General features: G+C 41.7%; 1 protein-coding gene across 12 annotated transcripts in view; it reads right to left on the bottom strand.

The window, feature by feature from the left end:
• Positions 1-21,002, bottom strand: part of LOC115119585 (disks large homolog 1-like) — a 340,988-nt gene that overhangs the window by 81,778 nt on the left and 238,208 nt on the right. For all 12 annotated transcript variants that reach the window (XM_065009266.1, XM_065009267.1, XM_065009268.1 and 9 more), the window contains 2 exons: positions 11,013-11,169; positions 10,621-10,723 (listed from right to left, as the gene is read on the bottom strand). In XM_065009266.1, the coding sequence (XP_064865338.1) occupies positions 10,621-10,723; positions 11,013-11,169 (260 nt within the window). The remainder of the gene's footprint in view (positions 1-10,620; positions 10,724-11,012; positions 11,170-21,002) is intronic.

Genomic DNA, 21,002 nt, shown 5'->3' with positions numbered 1-21,002 from the left:
GCAGACAGTATTGCAATCATCTCTGATGGGTGGTCGAATGTTCGTGGGCAAGGAATAATTAACTACATCATATCCACCCCTCAACCAATATTCTACACGAGGACAGACACAAGGGACAACAGACACACCGGTCTCTACATTGCAGATGAGCTGAAGGTAGTCATCAATGACCTTGGACCACAGAAGGTATTTGCATTGGTGACAAGGCTGCGAACATGAAGGCTGCTTGGTCTAAAGTGGAGGAGTCCTACCCTCACATCACACCCATTAGCTGTGCTGCTCATGCATTGAATCTGCTCCTCAAGGACATCATGGCACTGAAAACAATGGATACACTCTACAAGAGAGCCAAGGAAATGGTTAGGTATGTGAATGGTCATCAAGTTATAGCAGCAATCTACCTCACCATGCAAAGTGAGAAGAATAAGAGCACCACATTGAAGCTGCCCAGCAACACCCGTTGGGGTGGTGTTGTCATCATGTTTAACAATTTCCTGGAGGGGAAGGAGTCTCTCCAAGAAATGGCCATATCAGTCTGCCGATATGGTCAGCCCCATCAAGGGGATCCTCCTAGGTGATGTATTTTGGGAGAGAGTGGTAAGCACCCTGAAATGTGCAACCCGTCCCACGACACACACAGTCACCTGTCCCACGACACACACAGTCACCTGTCCCACGACACACACAGTCACCTGTCCCACGACACACACAGTCACCTGTCCCACGACACACACAGTCACCTGTCCCACGACACACAGTCACCTGTCCCACGACACACACAGTCACCTGTCCCACGACACACACAGTCACCTGTCCCACGACACACACAGTCACCTGTCCCACGACACACACAGTCACCTGTCCCACGACACACACAGTCACCTGTCCCACGACACACACAGTCACCTGTCCCACGACACACACAGTCACCTGTCCCACGACACACACAGTCACCTGTCCCACGACAGCCATCCTCATGATCAAACAAACGACCTCCACCATTCACAGGATCACCTGTCCCACTGCTCTGTTCACAGTCACCTGTCCCAGTTTTATTGGACATCTACACATATCACAAACTAATCCCACAAACACCATCCTCAGAATCAAAGCAAACCCACACTCCACCATTCATCATGGATCACGGGGCAACAGAATGAATGCTGGCCTCCTGCTCTGTTCTGTACTTTACAACTCTTCCACTCTTTATTGTTTAAGTTTTTATTGGAAAGCCTCTTATCTACTTACTTATATAACAAACTAATTACAAACACCTCAGAAAAGTGGACCCCAGAATGAATAGCTGTTGCTTCAGCAACCCACACTTAACCTACGGCATGGGGCAACAGAATGAATAGCTGTTGCTTCAGCAACCCACACTTAACCTACGGCATGGGGCAACAGAATGAATAGCTGTTGCTTCAGCAACCCACACTTAACCTACGGCATGGGGCAACAGACATCAACTACACACACAGCCAGCCAGCAGACAACTCTACTGCCCCAACACAGTGTATTACCTCCAGATAGCATGATGAGGATAACAGCCATATTCACCCACCAGAGAGAGAGAGATGGGGATGGGAGAGAGAGAGAGAGAAGGGGAGAGAGAGAGAGAGAGAAGGGGAGAGAGAGAGAGAGAGAGAGGAGAGAGAGAGAGAGAGAGAGAGAGAAGGGGAGAGAGAGAGAGAGAGAAGGGGAGAGAGAGAGAGAGAGAGTGATATGGGGAGAGAGAAGGGGAGAGAGCGAGATGGGGAGAGAGAGAGAGAAGGGGAGAGAGCGATATGGGGAGAGAGAGAGAGAGATAGAGGGAGAGTGAGGGAGATGGGGAGAAATGGAGAGAGAGAAGGGGAGATAGCGAGATGGGGAGAGAGCGAGATGGGGAGGGAGAGAGATGGGAGAGATAGAGGGAGAGTGAGGGAGATGGGGAGAAATGGAGAGAGAGCGAGATGGGGAGGGAGAGAGATGGGAGAGAGTGAGGGAGATGGGGAGAAATGGAGATGGAGAGGGAGAGATGGGGATAGATGGAGAGATGGGGAGAGGAAGAGATGGGGAGAGAGATAGAGAGAGATGGGGAGAGAGAGATGGGGAGAGAGAGAGATGGGGAGAGAGAGAGAGATGGGGAGAGAGAGAGAGAGAGAGAGGGGGAGAGAGAGAGATGGGGAGAGATGGGGAGAGAGAGAGAGATGGGGAGAGAGAGAGAGAGATGGGGCGGAGAGAGAGAGAGATGGGGCGGGAGAGAGAGAGAGATGGGGAGAGAGAGAGAGAGAGATGGGGCGGAGAGAGAGAGAGATGGGGAGAGAGAGAGAGAGAGATGGGGCGAGAGAGAGAGATGGGGCGAGAGAGAGAGAGATGGGGAGAGAGAGAGAGAGAGATGGGGCGAGAGAGAGAGATGGGGCGAGAGAGAGAGAGATGGGGCGAGAGAGAGAGAGATGGGGCGAGAGAGAGAGAGAGATGGGGCGAGAGAGAGAGAGAGATGGGGGCGAGAGAGAGAGAGATGGGGCGAGAGAGAGGATGGGGCGAGAGAGAGAGAGATGGGGCGAGAGAGAGAGAGATGGGGCGAGAGAGAGAGAGATGGGGCGAGAGAGAGAGAGATGGGGGAGAGAGAGAGAGATGGGGAGACAGAGAGAGATGGGGAGACAGAGAGAGATGGGGAGGTAGATAGAGAGAGAGAGAGATGGGGAGAGAGATAGAGAGAGAGATAGAGAGAGATGGGGAGAGAGAGAGAGATGGGGCGAGAGATAGAGAGAGATGGGGCGAGAGAGAGAGATGGGGCGAGAGAGAGAGATGGGGCGAGAGAGAGAGATGGGGCGAGAGAGAGAGATGGAGAGAGAGAGAGATGGGGAGGTAGAGAGATGGGGAGGTAGAGAGAGATGGGGAGAGAGAGAGAGAAATGGGGAGAGAGAGAGAGAGAAATGGGGAGAGAGAGAGAGAAATGGGGAGAGAGAGAGAGAAATGGGGAGAGAGAGAGAAAATGGGGAGAGAGAGAGAGAGAAATGGGGAGAGAGAGAGAGAGAGAAATGGGGAGAGAGAGAGAGAGAAATGGGGAGAGAGAGAGAGATGGGGAGAGAGAGAGAGATGGGGAGAGAGAGAGAGATGGGGCGAGAGAGAGAGAGATGGGGCGAGAGAGAGAGAGATGGGGCGAGAGAGAGAGAGATGGGGCGAGAGAGAGAGATGGGGCGAGAGAGAGAGATGGGGAGAGAGAGAGATGGGGAGAGAGAGAGAGATGGGGAGAGAGAGAAATGTGGAGAGAGAGAGAGAGAGAGAGAGATGGGGCGAGAGAGAGAGAGATGGGGCGAGAGAGAGAGATGGGGCGAGAGAGAGAGAGATGGGGCGAGAGAGAGAGATGGGGAGACAGAGAAAGATGGGGAGAGAGGGGAGGTAGATAGGGGGGAGGTAGATAGAGAGAGATGGGGAGAGAGATGGGGCGAGAGATAGAGAGAGATGGGGCGAGAGATGGGGCGAGAGATAGAGAGAGATGGGGGAGAGAGAGAGATGGGGCGAGAGAGAGAGAGATGGGGCGAGAGAGAGAGAGATGGGGCGAGAGAGAGAGATGGGGAGACAGAGAAAGATGGGGAGAGAGAGAGATGGGGAGGTAGATAGAGAGAGATGGGGAGAGAGAGAGAGATGGGGAGAGAGAGAAATGGGGGAGAGAGAGAGAGAGAAATGGGGAGAGAGAGAGAGAGAAAATGGGGAGAGAGAGAGAGAGAAATGGGGAGAGAGAGAGAGAAATGGGGAGAGAGAGAGAGAGAAATGGGGAGAGAGAGAGAGAGAAATGGGGAGAGAGAGAGAGAGAAATGGGGAGACAGAAAGATAGAGAAATGGGGAGAGAGAGAGATGGGGAGAGAGAGATGGGGAGAGAGAGAGATGGGGAGAGAGAGAGATGGGGAGAGAGAGAGATGGGGAGAGAGAGATGGGGAGAGAGAGAGATGGGGAGACAGAGAAAGATGGGGAGAGAGAGAGAGACGGGGAGACAGAGAAAGATGGGGAGAGAGAGAGATGGAGAGAGAGAGAGATGGGGAGACAGAAAATGAGATGACAGAAAGAGAGAGCGTTAACTGTTAATTTGGATTGTTTATTTCACTTGCTTTGGCAATGTTAACATATGTTTCCCATGCCAATAGAGCCCTTAAATTGAAATAGAGAGAGACAGAGAGAGAAAATAAGTAGGGTAATGGTAGTTTAATGAGGCCTGGTCAAGGTTGAACCTCTGGTCAGGGCCAAAACTGACAATCACCAAAGCCCTCTAAAAGCCTTCTAAAAGCCCTCTGACTCTGAAGGGCTGAAACAAGCGTGAACTGACCACACACACAAAGGGTAATGATATGCATAGCAAACAGACCACACACACAGGGGTGAGAGACTTGACCTGAGCTGAGATACAATAGACCAATCGAATATCAGCATGCCGTGTGGAGACCCCAACCCATTCCGTAAGTGAAGGCAGAAGCCAGTCAGTGGCAGGTTGCACATAACCCCTGGTTACGAGTCCTGTCCTGTAGCTGGACTGAGATGAAAGCCTCTACTGTCAGGTACTTCTACTGTCCTTTAGTTCTTCTGAAAAGGAACGCATCTCACTCATGTCATTAAGATCTCTGTCCGTGTGCAATGCTGCTGCCAGGGAGGCCCACTCTCACCTCTTTCCCCCATGTCAGAGGGTTCTGTTGCCATGACATCAGAGTAGATAACCCCATCAGTGTGTGTAACCTGTTTACCAGAGCTGTGACCTCCTCTCCCCAGGAGGACACAGCACAGATCACATCAGCCTCCATTAAGTGAACCTGTATACAACCAGGACAGTACCCATGAGAGACAGAGTGTATTATACAAGGCAGGAGCAGTCAGAACACCACGACAGCATGCATGTGTATCTCTCTCAATCAGTCTGAGTCCGTTCTCAGATCTACATTACTATAGTGTTATCATGTCTCACCCTCTGGTCTGTTCTATAATGTTATCATGTCTCACCCTCTGGCCTGTTCTATAGTGTTATCATGTCTCACCCTCTGGCCTGTACTATAGTGTTATCATGTCTCACCCTCTGGTCTGTACTATAATGTTATCATGTCTCACCCTCTGGTCTGTTCTATAGTGTGATCATGTCTCACCCTCTGGCCTGTTCTATAGTGTTATCATGTCTCACCCTCTGGTCTGTTCTATAATGTTATCATGTCTCACCCTCTGGTCTGTTCTATAGTGTGATCATGTCTCACCCTCTGGCCTGTTCTATAGTGTTATCATGTCTCACCCTCTGGTCTGTTCTATAGTGTTATCATGTCTCACCCTCTGGTCTGTTCTATAGTGTTATCATGTCTGGCCTGTTCTATAGTGTTATCATGTCTCACCCTCTGGCCTGTACTATAGTGTTATCATGTCTCACCCTCTGGTCTGTTCTATAGTGTTATCATGTCTCACCCTCTGGCCTGTTCTAGTGTTATCATGTCTCACCCTCTGGTCTGTTCTATAGTGTTATCATGTCTCACCCCCTGGCCTGTTCTATAGTGTTATCATGTCTCACCCTCTGGCCTGTTCTATAGTGTTATCATGTCTCATCCTCTGGCCTGTTCTAGTGTTATCATGTCTCACCCTCTGGTCTGTTCTATAGTGTTATCATGTCTCACCCCCTGGCCTGTTCTATAGTGTTATCATGTCTCACCCTCTGGTCTGTTCTATAGTGTTATCATGTCTCACCCTCTGGCCTGTTCTATAGTGTTATCATGTCTCACCCTCTGGTCTGTTCTATAGTGTTATCATGTCTCACCCTCTGGCCTGTTCTATAGTGTTATCATGTCTCACCCTCTGGTCTGTTCTATAGTGTTATCATGTCTCACCCTCTGGTCTGTTCTATAGTGTTATCATGTCTCACCCTCTGGTCTGTTCTATAGTGTTATCATGTCTGGCCTGTTCTATAGTGTTATCATGTCTCACCCTCTGGCCTGTACTATAGTGTTATCATGTCTCACCCTCTGGTCTGTTCTATAGTGTTATCATGTCTCACCCTCTGGCCTGTTCTATAGTGTTATCATGTGTCACCCTCTGGTCTGTACTATAGTGTTATCATGTCTCACCCTCTGGTCTGTTCTATAGTGTTATCATGTCTGGCCTGTTCTATAGTGTTATCATGTCTCACCCTCTGGCCTGTACTATAGTGTTATCATGTCTCACCCTCTGGTCTGTTCTATAGTGTTATCATGTCTCACCCTCTGGTCTGTTCTATAGTGTTATCATGTCTCACCCTCTGGTCTGTTCTATAGTGTTATCATGTCTCACCCTCTGGCCTGTTCTATAGTGTTATCATGTGTCACCCTCTGGTCTGTACTATAGTGTTATCATGTCTCACCCTCTGGTCTGTACTATAGTGTTATCATGTCTCACCCTCTGGCCTGTTCTATAGTGTTATCATGTCTCACCCTCTGGCCTGTTCTAGTGTTATCATGTCTCACCCTCTGGTCTGTTCTATAGTGTTATCATGTCTCACCCCCTGGCCTGTTCTATAGTGTTATCATGTCTCACCCTCTGGTCTGTTCTATAGTGTTATCATGTCTCACCCTCTGGCCTGTTCTATATTGTTATCATGTCTCACCCTCTGGTCTGTTCTATAGTGTTATCATGTCTCACCCTCTGGTCTGTTCTATAGTGTTATCATGTCTCACCCTCTGGCCTGTACTATATAGTGTTATCATGTGTCACCCTCTGGTCTGTTCTATAGTGTGATCATGTCTCACCCTCTGGCCTGTTCTATAGTGTTATCATGTCTCACCCTCTGGCCTGTTCTATAGTGTTATCATGTCTCACCCCCTGGTCTGTTCTATAGTGTTATCATGTCTCACCCTCTGGTCTGTTCTATAGTGTTATCATGTCTCATCCTCTGGCCTGTTCTAGTGTTATCATGTCTCACCCTCTGGTCTGTTCTATAGTGTTATCATGTCTCACCCCCTGGCCTGTTCTATAGTGTTATCATGTCTCACCCTCTGGTCTGTTCTATAGTGTTATCATGTCTCACCCTCTGGCCTGTTCTATAGTGTTATCATGTCTCACCCTCTGGCCTGTACTATAGTGTTATCATGTCTCACCCTCTGGTCTGTTCTATAGTGTTATCATGTCTCACCCTCTGGTCTGTTCTATAGTGTTATCATGTCTCACCCTCTGGTCTGTTCTATAGTGTTATCATGTCTGGCCTGTTCTATAGTGTTATCATGTCTCACCCTCTGGCCTGTTCTATAGTGTTATCATGTCTCACCCTCTGGCCTGTTCTATAGTGTTATCATGTCTCACCCTCTGGCCTGTACTATAGTGTTATCATGTCTCACCCTCTGGCCTGTTCTATAGTGTTATCATGTCTCACCCTCTGGTCTGTACTATAGTGTTATCATGTCTCACCCTCTGGCCTGTTCTATAGTGTTATCATGTCTCACCCTCTGGCCTGTTCTATAGTGTTATCATGTGTCACCCTCTGGTCTGTTCTATAGTGTTATCATGTCTCATAGTGTTATCATGTCCTCTGGCCTGTACTATAGTGTTATCATGTCTCACCCTCTGGTCTGTTCTATAGTGTTATCATGTCTCACCTGTTCTATAGTGTTATCATGTCTCACCCTCTGGCCTGTTCTATAGTGTTATCATGTCTCACCCTCTGGTCTGTTCTATAGTGTTATCATGTCTCTGGCTGTTCTACATGTCTCTCTCTGGCCTGTTCTATAGTGTTATCATGTCTCACCCTCTGGCCTGTTCTATAGTGTTATCATGTCTCACCCTCTGGTCTGTTCTATAGTGTTATCATGTCTCACCCTCTGGCCTGTTCTATAGTGTTATCATGTCTCACCCTCTGGCCTGTTCTATAGTGTTATCATGTCTCACCCTCTGGCCTGTTCTATAGTGTTATCATGTCTCACCCTCTGGCCTGTTCTATAGTGTTATCATGTCTCACCCTCTGGCCTGTTCTATAGTGTTATCATGTCTCACCCTCTGGCCTGTTCTATAGTGTTATCATGTCTCACCCTCTGGTCTGTTCTATAGTGTTATCATGTCTCACCCTCTGGAATGTACTATAGTGTTATCATGTCTCACCCTCTGGCCTGTTCTATAGTGTGATCATGTCTCACCCTCTGGTCTGTACTATAGTGTTATCATGTCTCACCCTCTGGTCTGTTCTATAGTGTTATCATGTCTGGCCTGTTCTATAGTGTTATCATGTCTCACCCTCTGGTCTGTTCTATAGTGTTATCATGTCTCACCCTCTGGCATGTACTATAGTGTTATCATGTCTCACCCTCTGGCCTGTTCTATAGTGTTATCATGTCTCACCCTCTGGCCTGTACTATAGTGTTTTAATGTCTCACCCTCTGGCCTGTTCTATAGTGTTATCATGTCTCACCCTCTGGCCTGTAATATAGTGTTATCATGTATCACCCTCTGGCCTGTTCTATAGTGTTATCATGTCTCACCCTCTGGTCTGTTCTATAGTGTTATCATGTCTCACCCTCTGGTCTGTACTATAGTGTTATCATGTCTCACCCTCTGGCCTGTTCTATAGTGTTATCATGTCTCACCCTCTGGTCTGTTCTATAGTGTTATCATGTCTCACCCTCTGGCCTGTTCTATAGTGTTATCATGTCTCACCCTCTGGCATGTACTATAGTGTTATCATGTCTCACCCTCTGGCCTGTACTATAGTGTTATCATGTCTCACCCTCTGGCCTGTACTATAGTGTTATCACCCTGGTCTGTTCTATAGTCTCACCCTCTGGCCTGTTCTATAGTGTTATCATGTCTCACCCTCTGGCCTGTTCTATAGTGTTATCATGTCTCACCCTCTGGCCTGTACTATAGTGTTATCATGTCTCACCCTCTGGTCTGTTCTATAGTGTTATCATGTCTCACCCTCTGGTCTGTTCTATAGTGTTATCATGTCTCACCCTCTGGCCTGTTCTATAGTGTTATCATGTCTCACCCTCTGGTCTGTTCTATAGTGTTATCATGTCTCACCCTCTGGTCTGTTCTATAGTGTTATCATGTCTGGCCTGTTCTATAGTGTTATCATGTCTCACCCTCTGGCCTGTTCTATAGTGTTATCATGTCTCACCCTCTGGTCTGTACTATAGTGTTATCATGTCTCACCCTCTGGTCTGTACTATAGTGTTATCATGTCTCACCCTCTGGCCTGTTCTATAGTGTTATCATGTTTCATCCTCTGGCCTGTTCTAGTGTTATCATGTCTCACCCTCTGGCCTGTTCTATAGTGTGATCATGTCTCACCCTCTGGTCTGTACTATAGTGTTATCATGTCTCACCCTCTGGTCTGTTCTATAGTGTTATCATGTCTGGCCTGTTCTATAGTGTTATCATGTCTCACCCTCTGGCCTGTTCTATAGTGTTATCATGTCTCACCCTCTGGCCTGTTCTATAGTGTTATCATGTCTCACCCTCTGGTCTGTACTATAGTGTTATCATGTCTCACCCTCTGGCCTGTTCTATAGTGTTATCATGTCTCATCCTCTGGCCTGTTCTAGTGTTATCATGTCTCACCCTCTGGTCTGTACTATAGTGTTATCATGTCTCACCCTCTGGTCTGTTCTATAGTGTTATCTTGTCTCACCCCCTGGCCTGTTCTATAGTGTTATCATGTCTCACCCTCTGGCCTGTACTATAGTGTTATCATGTCTCACCCTCTGGCATGTACTGGCCTATACTATAGTGTTATCATGTCTCACCCTCTGGTCTGTTCTATAGTGTTATCATGTCTCACCCTCTGGCCTGTACTATAGTGTTATCATGTCTCACCCTCTGGCATGTACTATAGTGTTATCATGTCTCACCCTCTGGCCTGTTCTATAGTGTTATCATGTCTCACCCTCTGGTCTGTTCTATAGTGTTATCATGTCTCACCCTCTGGCCTGTTCTATAGTGTTATCATGTCTCACCCTCTGGCATGTACTATAGTGTTATCATGTCTCACCCTCTGGCCTGTACTATAGTGTTATCATGTCTCACCCTCTGGCCTGTACTATAGTGTTATCATGTCTCACCCTCTGGTCTGTTCTATAGTGTTATCATGTCTCACCCTCTGGCCTGTACTATAGTGTGATCATGTCTCACCCTCTGGCCTGTTCTATAGTGTTATCATGTCTCACCCTCTGGCCTGTACTATAGTGTTATCATGTCTCACCCTCTGGCCTGTACTATAGTGTTATCATGTCTCACCCTCTGGCCTGTTCTATAGTGTTATCATTTCTCACCCTCTGGTCTGTTCTATAGTGTTATCATGTCTCACCCTCTGGCCTGTACTATAGTGTTATCATGTCTCACCCTCTGGCCTGTTCTATAGTGTTATCATGTCTCACCCTCTGGCCTGTTCTATAGTGTTATCATGTCTCACCCTCTGGCCTGTTCTATAGTGTTATCATGTCTCACCCTCTGGCCTGTTCTATAGTGTTATCATTTCTCACCCTCTGGCCTGTTCTATTGTGTTATCATGTCTCACCCTCTGGCCTGTACTATAGTGTTATCATGTCTCACCCTCTGGCCTGTTCTATAGTGTTATCATGTCTCACCCTCTGGCCTGTTCTATAGTGTTATCATGTCTCACCCTCTGGCCTGTTCTATAGTGTTATCATGTCTCACCCTCTGGCCTGTACTGGCCTGTGATGGTAACAGTCTGTCCAGCATTCTTCAGAGCTGCTGCAGCCTGCTCATGGGTTGCACTGCGCAGGTCGACCCCGTTCACCTGCACACACACGGTAAGGTCAACACAGAATCACACAGGAGTTTGACCCATGATCAGCAAATGAACAGAGAGACCCAAGGCATGTCAACGGAGATCTAATCAATCTAACCTCGTCAATAACACTCACAAATCACAAGGAATCAATAAGAGGCTAATCCGGTTTCTGTGTGTGTGTGTGTGTGTATATGTGTGTGTATATGTGTGTGTGTGTGTGTGTGTATGTGTGTGTGTGTGTGTATGTGTGTGTGTGTGTGTGTGTGTGTGTGTGTGTGTGTGTGCAGGTTCTTACTGAGATGATGCGGTCTCCTTTGCGAAGCTCTCCACAGAGGTCAGCAGGTCCACCAGCCAGGATGAAGGAGATAAAGATTCCCTCTCCATCCTCTCCTCCTACGATGTTAAAACCCAGGCCTGTAGAACCACGGTGCAACACCACCTTCCTGGGCTCCCTGGAACACACACGTTATGTACACACTATTATATACACACACACACATTATGTACACACGTGCTTTTACACCTGCATTGTTTGCTGTTTGGGGTTTTAGGCTGGGTTTCTGTACAGCACTTTGAGATATCAGCTGATGTACGAAGGGCTATATAAATAAATTTGATTTGATTATTACACACACACACGTTATGTACACACTATTATACACACACACACATGATGTACACACTATTATACACACACACGTTATGTATACACTATTATACACACACACGTTATGTATACACTATTATACACACACACACATGATGTACACACTATTATACACACACACGTTATGTATACACTATTATACACACACACATTATGTATACACTATTATACACACACACACATGATGTACACACTATTATACACACACACACACGATGTACACACTATTATACACATACACACACACACACACGTTATGTACACACTATTATATACACACACACACATTATGTACACACTATTATACACACACACACACTCATTATGTACACACTATCACACACACACACACACACACTATACTATTATATACACACACATTATGTATACACTACTATATACAAACACACACACGCTATCACAGATACTATTACACACACACACTATCACACACACACACTATACTATTATATACACACACATTATATATACACTATTATATACACACTATCACACAACCACACACATTATATATATATACTATTATATATACTCTATTATATACACACACACATTATATATATACACTATTATATATACTCTATTATATACACACACACATTATATATATACACTATTATATATACACTATCACACAACCACACACATTATGTATACTCTATTATATATACACACACACATTATGTATACATACTATTATATATACACTATTATATATACACACACACATTATGTATACATACTATTATATATACACTATTATATATACACACACATTATATATATACTATTATATACACACTATCACACAACCACACACATTATATATACTCTATTATATATACACTATTATATATACACTATTATATATACACTATTATATACACACACACATTATATATATACACTATTATATATACTCTATTATATATACACTATTATATATACACACACACATTATGTATATACACTATTATATATACACTATTATATATACACTATTATATATACACTATTATATATACACTATTATATATACACTATTATATACACACACACATTATATATATACACTATTATATATACACTATCACACAACCACACACATTATGTATACTCTATTATATATACACACACATTATGTATATACACTATTATATATACACTATTATATATACACTATTATATATACACACACATTATATATATACACTATTATATATACACACACACATTATGTATACTCTATTATATATACACACACACATTATGTATATACACTATTATATATACACACACACATTATGTATATACACTATTATATATACACACACACATTATGTATACTCTATTATATATACACTATTATATATACTCTATTATATATACACACACACATTATATATATACACTATTATATATACACACACATTATATATATACACTATTATATATACACACACACATTATATATATACACTATTATATACACACACATTATATATACACTATTATATATACACACACACATTATATATATACACTATTATATATACACACACATATTATATATATACACTATTATATATACACACACACATTATATATATACACTATTATATATACACACACACATTATATATATACACTATTATATATACACTATTATATATACACACACACATTATATATATACTCTATTATATACACACACATTATATATACTCTATTATATATACACTATTATATATACACTATTATATATACACTATTATATATACACACACACATTATGTATATACACTATTATATATACACTATTATATATACACTATTATATATACATACACACATTATATATATACACTATTATATACACACACACATTATATATATACACTATTATATATACACTATTATATATACACACACATTATATATACACTATTATATATACACACACACATTATATATATACACTATTATATATACACACACACATTATATATATACACTATTATATATACACACACACATTATATATATACACTATTATATATACACACACATTATATATATACACTATTATATATACACTATTATATATACACACACACATTATATATATACACTATTATATACACACACATTATATATACTCTATTATATATACACTATTATATATACACTATTATATATACACATTATATATATACACTATTATATATACACTATTATATATACACTATTATATATACACACACATTATATATATACACTATTATATATACACTATTATATACACACACATTATATATATACACTATTATATATACACACACACATTATATATATATACACTATTATATATACACACACACATTATGTATATACACTATTATATATACACTATTATATATACACACACACATTATATATATACACTATTATATATACACTATTATATATACACACACACATTATATATATACACTATTATATATACACACACATTATATATATACACTATTATATATACACACATTATATATATACTCTATTATATACACACATTATATATACTCTATTATATATACACTATTATATATACACTATTATATATACACTATTATATATACACACACACATTATGTATATACACTATTATATATACACTATTATATATACACTATTATATATACACACACACATTATATATATACACTATTATATACACACACACATTATATATATACACTATTATATATACACTATTATATATACACACACATTATATATACACTATTATATATACACACACACATTATATATATACACTATTATATATACACACACACATTATATATATACACTATTATATATACACACACACATTATATATATACACTATTATATATACACTATTATATATACACACACACATTATATATATACTCTATTATATACACACACATTATATATACTCTATTATATATACACTATTATATATACACTATTATATATACACTATTATATATACACACACACATTATGTATATACACTATTATATATACACTATTATATATACACACACACATTATATATATATACACTATTATATATACACTATTATATATACACACACACATTATATATATACACTATTATATATACACACACACATTATATATATACACTATTATATATACACACACACATTATGTATATACACTATTATATATACACTATTATATATACACACACACATTATATATATACACTATTATATATACACTATTATATATACACTATTATATATACACACACATTATGTATACTCTATTATATATACACTATTATATATACACTATTATATATACACACACACATTATGTATATATACACTATTATATATACACACACATTATATATATACACTATTATATATACACACACACATTATATATATACACTATTATATATACACTATTATATATACACACACACATTATATATATACACTATTATATATATACACTATTATATATACACTATTATATATACACTATTATATATACACTATTATATATACACTATTATATATACACACACACATTATGTATACTCTATTATATATACACTATTATATATACACTATTATATATACACTATTATATATACACTATTATATATACACTATTATATATACTCTATTATATATACACTATTATATATACACTATTATATATACACACACACATTATGTATATATACACTATTATATATACACACACACATTATGTATATATACACTATTATATATACACACACACATTATGTATATATACACTATTATATATACACTATTATATATACACTATTATATATACACTATTATATACACACACACATTATATATATACACTATTATATATACACACACACATTATGTATATACACTATTATATATACACACACACATTATATATATACATACATATCCACACACCCACACAGTAACAGTACACCCTGTTACACACTCAGACACAGTTAAAGCCCAGCCGAAGGCTTCCTGAAACACACACAGAACCAAAAAGGTGAAGTTTAGTTCCTCCAGTCCTATCATTGGAAGTAGCGTTCTCTCTAGTGGTGATCATGGACATTACACATTTCTGTTTGGTCTATTTGTTCAGATGAAGGCAGCATTGGCATGGAGCAGCCAGCAGAGGGCACTGCCACACAGTCATTATGTTCAGCACCTTTACTTCCACTACCCCAGTCCGCTTTCCTCTATATTACGACACTGACATCTCAACACTAGAATATCATTTAAAAACTCTGATATTATCATTAGATAGATGATATTCAATATCAATAAGATTATATAACCCAGGGACAACACAATCCCGGGGAGAATGGCATGCCAGCTTCCCTGCAAGATGTAGCCTCTCTCTACACAATGAGAGAATGAACATGAGCATTAGACTGGATGGTGTGAGGGAAGGATCTGAAAGCTTATCAGATTTATTCCAAATGAAATTCAGCTATTGGTCCAGTCCTGGTGTACACGCAGGGTACGGATGGCGGTGATGACGCGGGTTTTGGTAACCGTTGTGACGTCTGTTGGGTGATGCAGTTCCGCTGAGTCCCGGCCTTAAATCCCTCCAATAAAGTGGATTAAATATGGTAGAGGCCTGAGGCTACATCGCTGTATAACCATACAACTCTTTCACCCCGTCGTGGCACTGCTCGCCATCTGCTCGCTGCCCGAGTCACTCACTGTCTCTTAATGCCACACACACACAGTCACACACACACACCAAGGAATGTTGAGTTAAACAAACCATACAACTCAATGTACAAGGATTACTTTTTAAATATTCCACCCCAAAATTCTACTAAATATATATATATATATTTTTTTTTAACTTGAAGAACAGTGTAGTGGTTTCCATAAGTACATGGAGTAGCCAGTCAAACAGAACAAGTAGCCAGCCAAACAGAACAAGTAGCCAGCCAAACAGAACAAGCAGCCAGCCAAACAGAGCAAGCAGCCAGCCAAACAGAGCAAGCAGCCAGCCAAACAGAGCAAGTAGCCAGCCAAACAGAACAAGTAGCCAGCCAAACAGAACAAGCAGCCAGCCAAACAGAACAAGCAGCCAGCCAAACAGAGCAAGTAGCCAGCCAAACAGAGCAAGTAGCCAGCCAAACAGAACAAGCAGCCAGCCAAACAGAACAAGTAGCCAGCCAAAACAGAGCAAGTAGCCAGCCAAACAGAACAAGCAGCTAGCCAAACAGAACAAGCAGCCAGCCAAACAGAACAAGTAGCCAGCCAAACAGAACAAGTAGCCAGCCAAACAGAACAAGTAGCCAGCCAAACAGAACAAGCAGCCAGCCAAACAGAGCAAGCAGCCAGCCAAACAGAGCAAGCAGCCAGCCAAACAGAGCAAGTAGCCAGCCAAACAGAACAAGTAGCCAGCCAAACAGAACAAGCAGCCAGCCAAACAGAACAAGCAGCCAGCCAAACAGAGCAAGTAGCCAGCCAAACAGAGCAAGTAGCCAGCCAAACAGAACAAGCAGCCAGCCAAACAGAACAAGTAGCCAGCCAAAACAGAGCAAGTAGCCAGCCAAACAGAACAAGCAGCTAGCCAAACAGAACAAGCAGCCAGCCAAACAGAACAAGTAGCCAGCCAAACAGAACAAGTAGCCAGCCAAACAGAACAAGTAGCCAGCCAAACAGAACAAGTAGCCAGCCAAACAGAACAAGTAGCCAGCCAAACAGAACAAGTAGCCAGCCATGGAGATCTGGCCCCCCGGGTAGAACAATTGCAGAACAAGCTCTATTTTGGTGGCCTCTAATGCCTCGAGGTTAAATTCACTCAAATTCAATCCCTTTTTGACAACACCCCTTTTGATTTGAACAAAACCTTCCATACATATTTATAGAAGGGTTCAGAAAGTGCCTTTTTGGACCTGGGTGCCAAAACATTCAGGAGGTAAAGATGCTCAAAGTCGACATATTTTGCGTACCCCACCCTACCATGAGACATCTTCCTCAGTGGAAAAGATAAACGGATATCATTTAAAAGAAAAGCATTGAATGACTTAACCTCCCAGATTGGTAAAGTGGTAGTATTGAGTAGAAAGATGACTGAAAATGTATGAATTCAGTGTGTTGTCAGTTGATAAGGCGGCGCACAATGGGTCCAGCGTCGTCTGGGTTTGGCCGGGGTAGGCCGTCATTGTAAATAAGAATTTGTTCTTAAATTGACCTAGTTAAACAAATGTTGAATAACCAAAAAGCAGTAGTATTCTAACAGTAGGGAAATTAGGGAGCAAAATGAATGTCTCTTTCACTGATGCAATTCACCTAAAATATCCATTCAAAAAAGAGCCGTTCGTTTGCAAACACATCACATCACTGAAGAGTCTCTGTAATGACCACTAGGCTACACTGAAGAGTCTCTGTAATGACCACTAGGCTACACTGAAGAGTCTCTGTAATGACCACTAGGCTACACTGAAGAGTGTCTGTAATGACCACTAGGCTACACTGAAGAGTGTCTGTAATGACCACTAGGCTACACTGAAGAGTCTCTGTAATGACCACTAGGCTACACTGAAGAGTGTCTGTAATGACCACTAGGCTACACTGAAGAGTCTCTGTAATGACCACTAGGCTACACTGAAGAGTCTCTGTAATGACCACTAGGCTACACTGAAGAGTCTCTGTAATGACCACTAGGCTACACTGAAGAGTGTCTGTAATGACCACTAGGCTACACTGAAGAGTGTCTGTAATGACCACTAGGCTACACTGAAGAGTCTCTGTAATGACCACTAGGCTACACTGAAGAGTGTATTTAATGACCACTAGGCTACACTGAAGAGTCTCTGTAATGACCACTAGGCTACACTGAAGAGTCTCTGTAATGACCACTAGGCTACACTGAAGAGTCTCTGTAATGACCACTAGGCTACACTGAAGAGTGTCTGTAATGACCACTAGGCTACTACACTGAAGAGTCTCTGTAATGACCACTAGGCTACACTGAAGAGTCTCTGTAATGACCACTAGGCTACACTGAAGAGTCTCTGTAATGACCACTAGGCTACACTGAAGAGTGTCTGTAATGACCACTAGGCTACACTGAAGAGTCTCTGTAATGACCACTAGGCTACACTGAAGAGTCTCTGTAATGATCACTAGGCTACACTGAAGAGTGTCTGTAATGACCACTAGGCTACTACACTGAAGAGTCTCTGTAATGACCACTAGGCTACACTGAAGAGTCTCTGTAATGACCACTAGGCTACACTGAAGAGTCTCTGTAATGACCACTAGGCTACACTGAAGAGTCTCTGTAATGACCACTAGGCTACACTGAAGAGTGTCTGTAATGACCACTAGGCTACACTGAAGAGTGTATGTAATGATCACTAGGCTACACTGAAGAGTCTCTGTAATGACCACTAGGCTACACTGAAGAGTCTCTGTAATGACCACTAGGCTACACTGAAGAGTGTATGTAATGATCACTAGGCTACACTGAAGAGTCTCTGTAATGACCACTAGGCTACACTGAAGAGTCTCTGTAATGACCACTAGGCTACACTGAAGAGTCTCTGTAATGACCACTAGGCTACACTGAAGAGTCTCTGACCACTAGGCTACACTGAAGAGTCTCTGTAATGACCACTAGGCTACACTGAAGAGTGTCTGTAATGACCACTAGGCTACACTGAAGAGTCTCTGTAATGACCACTAGGCTACACTGAAGAGTCTCTGTAATGACCACTAGGCTACACTGAAGAGTGTCTGTAATGACCACTAGGCTACACTGAAGAGTCTCTGTAATGACCACTAGGCTACACTGAAGAGTCTCTGTAATGACCACTAGGCTACACTGAAGAGTGTCTGTAATGACCACTAGGCTACACTGAAGAGTCTCTGTAATGACCACTAGGCTACACTGAAGAGTGTCTGTAATGACCACTAGGCTACACTGAAGAGTGTCTGTAATGACCACTAGGCTACACTGAAGAGTCTCTGTAATACTAGGCTACACTGAAGAGTCTCTGTAATGACCACTAGGCTACACTGAAGAGTCTCTGTAATGACCACTAGGCTACACTGAAGAGTCTCTGTAATGACCACTAGGCTACACTGAAGAGTCTCTGTAATGACCACTAGGCTACACTGAAGAGTCTCTGTAATGACCACTAGGCTACACTGAAGAGTGTCTGTAATGACCACTAGGCTACACTGAAGAGTGTCTGTAATGACCACTAGGCTACACTGAAGAGTCTCTGTAATGACCACTAGGCTACACTGAAGAGTCTCTGTAATGACCACTAGGCTACACTGAAGAGTCTCTGTAATGACCACTAGGCTACACTGAAGAGTCTCTGTAATGACCACTAGGCTACACTGAAGAGTCTCTGTAATGACCACTAGGCTACACTGAAGAGTCTCTGTAATGACCACTAGGCTACACTGAAGAGTCTCTGTAATGACCACTAGGCTACACTGAAGAGTGTCTGTAATGACCACTAGGCTACACTGAAGAGTCTCTGTAATGACCACTAGGCTACACTGAAGAGTCTCTGTAATGACCACTAGGCTACACTGAAGAGTCTCTGTAATGACCACTAGCAAGTCGCGGCTTCGAATCCCAGGAAAATACAAATAAAATCTTTGTATTACTATGAGATACCATAGTCATGTACAGTTGAAGTCAGAGGTTTACATCCACTTAGGTTGGAGTCATTAAAACTCATTTTTCAACCACTCCACAAATTTCTTGTTAACAAACTATAGTTTTGGCAAGTCGGTTAGGACATCTACTTTGTGCATGACACAAGTCGTTTTTCCAACAATTGTTTACAGACAGATTAGTTCACTTATCATTCACTGTATCACAATTCCAGAGGGTCAGAAGTTTTCATACACTAAGTTGACTGTGCCTTTAAACAGCTTGGAAAATTCCAGAAAATGATGTCATGGCTTTAGAAGCTTCTGATAGGCTAATTGACATAATTTGAGTCAATTGGAGGTGTACCTGTGGATGTATTTCAAGGCCTACCTTCAAACTCAGTGCCTCTTTGCTTGACATCATGGGAAAATCAAAAGAAATCAGCCAAGACCTCAGAAAATAAATTGTAGACCTCCACAAGTCTGGTTCATTCTCGGGAGCAATTTCCAAACGCCTGAAGGTACCACGTTCATCTGTACAAACAATAGTACGCAAGTATATACACCATGGGACCACGCAGTCGTCATACCGCTCAGGAAGGAGACGCGTTCTGTCTCCTAGAGACAAGCCGAAGAACACCATCCCAATCGTGAAGCACAGGGGTGGCAGCATCATGTTGTGGCGGTGCTTTGCTGCAGGAGGGACTGGTGCACTTCACAAAATAGATGGCATCATGAGGGAGGAAAATTATGTGGATATATTGAAGCAATATCTCAAGACATCAGTCAGGAAGATAAAGCTTGGTCGCAAATGGGTCTTCCAAATGGACAATGACCTCAGGCATACTTCCAAAGTTGTGGCAAAATGGCTTAAGGACAACAAAGTCAAGGTAATGGAGTG

This window comes from Oncorhynchus nerka, linkage group LG24, assembly GCF_034236695.1.
Source record: "Oncorhynchus nerka isolate Pitt River linkage group LG24, Oner_Uvic_2.0, whole genome shotgun sequence".
In the NCBI taxonomy this organism is placed as follows: Eukaryota; Metazoa; Chordata; class Actinopteri; order Salmoniformes; family Salmonidae; genus Oncorhynchus; species Oncorhynchus nerka.
This window is presented reverse-complemented; position numbering and strand designations above follow the sequence as displayed.